At 44.3% G+C, this 2,837-nt stretch overlaps 1 protein-coding gene across 1 annotated transcript in view; it reads right to left on the minus strand.

Annotated features, from left to right (window-relative positions):
* The window catches only part of LOC101851669, a gene marked incomplete at its 5' end in the record, with an annotated part of 35,539 nt that overhangs the window by 4,082 nt on the left and 28,620 nt on the right, over nt 1-2,837 (minus strand). Inside the window, 2 exon segments of the mRNA XM_005107145.3 lie at nt 1,306-1,382; nt 2,594-2,835. Of these exon segments, the coding sequence (XP_005107202.2) occupies nt 1,306-1,382; nt 2,594-2,835 (319 nt within the window).

The raw sequence follows: 2,837 nt of genomic DNA on the forward strand, positions 1-2,837 counted from the left end.
TAGAGACAAAAAGAGGAACGAGGGAAAGCAAACAAGATGAAAAATAAAAACGAAAAAAAGAGGGGGTGGGGAGAGGAGAAAACGAGAAGAGAAGTAAAAGAGAGTATGAAGCCAGGATCGCGACGAGCAAGCTAGATCTAGCTCTTCCTCAGCGAGACCGCCTACGGAGAAAGCCAGGCCTTCCTTCTCCATCGCCTGCCAATACCATCAGGCATTACCGCATTCCCCCCAGTAAACACGACACGTGCCCCCACCATAAACATGTTGACAAGACCAGCTCTCTCCACACCGTGCGCCATGCCCGCCTCCAAGACAGGCTAGATAATAGGATTAGCAGACGACTTTGCCAATTACGTGTAATGCTAAATGCATTCTTCTCCCTCCGCGTGAAGGAATAAACAAAAGATACCCCGAGGTCTGACCGGCGGGCGGGGACGACATTGTACAACCCATAGAATTATCAACACGACAAAAAGAGATGCGATTATCTCTCCCATAAGCCACAGCGGTCAGTCACACTGTTGTAGTTAGAGTTAACCAAATTGCGCAAAGAAAAAAAAGAATAATCTTTACACACTTTAAAAAAATAGTTTTGGACACACCAGGCCACCCATCCGTAGCCAAATTGCATCGCCTGGAAACCTCATTTATCAACGTGGTCAGCGCTCTTCAACCCGAAAAAGTACAGAATTACCATTTCTTCAAACAACACGAATAATGACATTCATACGGTTAGTTCGTCTCAACGCGACAACCATTCTAGCTGGCTGCCAACCAAGAAAAGTAGAGTAGGCTATCTGTAATTCCCAGAGCAAATGGGTTTTTTTTAAATTTCACGTTAATTATTGTAATTCAGACTTGCGATAGGAAACCAATCTCAAAACCGTAAACGCAATACGGTGGGCAGCTAGATTCTTACCTTTGACTAGTCAATAATCGTGCCGCACTTGCCGACATTGTACTTTCTGAACGTTGCCCGCCTCTGTGGAAGGTACCTGCGGTGTAACGCGATGATGAGGTGGGCAGCCAGCCACCCCGAGAGGCGCTAATTTCTGCAGCAATTACGCTATTACCCTGGCCCCAAGTGCACGTACACACAGGCGCTGGCGCCAAGGCAGGCTACGCTCTACTATAAGCACACTGGCAGGGCGAGCGGTGTTACTACGGCTTAATATGAATGTCAGCTCACCTTTCAGGTCAGAGACGAAGTTCGACAAATCTTGTAGTGGGCGAATGGCATGCTTTACATTGTAGTGGCGCAAGACACACACACACACACACACACACACACACACACACACTTACGTCTCTATGTGGCTCCAACAGTCGGAACATGTACTCCCACGAGAAATTGGACGTTGGGCCCGTGGTCTCTGTAGGGGCTGTGGAGAAGAACAAGAGGTCTTGAGCATGGTGGGTTTTTTTGTTGTTTCTTTTTATTTGATTATTTGTTTGTTTTTTGTTTGGATTTTCTTTTGTTTGTTTGATGGGGAGGGGTTTGTTTGTTTTGTTTGTTTTTTTGTGTTGTTGTTTGCTTTGGTTTTAGGGATAGGGGGGTGTTTGTTTTGGATGTTTTTTAATGTATTGTTGGTGTCTAAAACGCCCTATCGACCCAATTTGAACACTTCTGGAGTCGGGCTTCGGCCCTGCCTTTCACTGTAAGCGCCGGCTGAGAGGAATAGAAATTCCCAGTAGAACTACAAGGATACTCGATAAAATGTTCCCCACAATGGAACAGAACTTTTCAGCGTGCGACAGCTAAGTGTCTCACTGCTACACCACAGAAGTCTAGGCATGCTTGTCTAAAGAATACATTTGGCAACACAAGAAAATAAACTATTCAATGTTCATACATAAAATAGAATTAGAATGCTCATCATTTTATTCTTAATGCCTATGCCGTTACAACAGTTCAAAATACCAACACCTCCCGCCCCCTTCCCTTCCCTCCCCCAACGCGCCTTTTTTCTGTTCACTCTTCACTATTCCGTTATATTGCTTAGTGTAGTCACTCAGCAGATTGAGATAGATAGGTCAATGGTTGAAAGAATGCATTTGATTGCACAAGAAAAATAGACTCTGTTCAATATAAATCCTTTGATTTTGTTCATTATCCCCATTCTCATTACAACACTCGCCACTGCTGTCCTATTGACCCACACCCACCCTCACTAATACAGACCAAGAATGAATAGACAGAAAGACAAACAGACAGACAAATAAGAACAGATAGAAAGAGAGAGCATACGAATGTATGACGTAAAAGAGCAACCTATACATGAACACCGAAATTTAAATAACAGAATAGAATAGATCTACAATACAATACAATACAATACAATACAATACAATACAATACAATACAATACAATACAATACAATACAATACAATACAATGCAATGTAATGCAATGCAATGCAATGCAATGCAGTACAATACAATACAACACAACACAACACAACACAACACAACACAACACAACACAACACAATACAACACAATACAATACAATAAATACCTAGGCTTAAATAAATAATATAACATAAAAGAATCCTTCATACCTAGATCAAATGAAACGACGATAGTTACTCACCTCCTCCTCTGGACTCTCTCTCCCGCGGGCTGGCTCCGGCACCACGGTTGTCATACCAGGGGGAGTCCTGGAAGTCCGAGCGGCCTTTGTTCCGAGACTTCAGCAAGTGGCCGTCACCGCTGCTCTCGCTTGTGGCCGCCTCCGAATAGGCGTCTGGCGAGTACATTTGGGTGCGACTGGGTGCTCCCCATGAGCCCTTGGTGGCCACCTGGGTGGCAAAAACGCTGCGGAATGGAGCGTCCCT

The sequence above is a fragment of the Aplysia californica genome, unplaced genomic scaffold (genome assembly GCF_000002075.1).
Source record: "Aplysia californica isolate F4 #8 unplaced genomic scaffold, AplCal3.0 scaffold00579, whole genome shotgun sequence".
NCBI lineage: Eukaryota > Metazoa > Mollusca > Gastropoda > Aplysiida > Aplysiidae > Aplysia > Aplysia californica.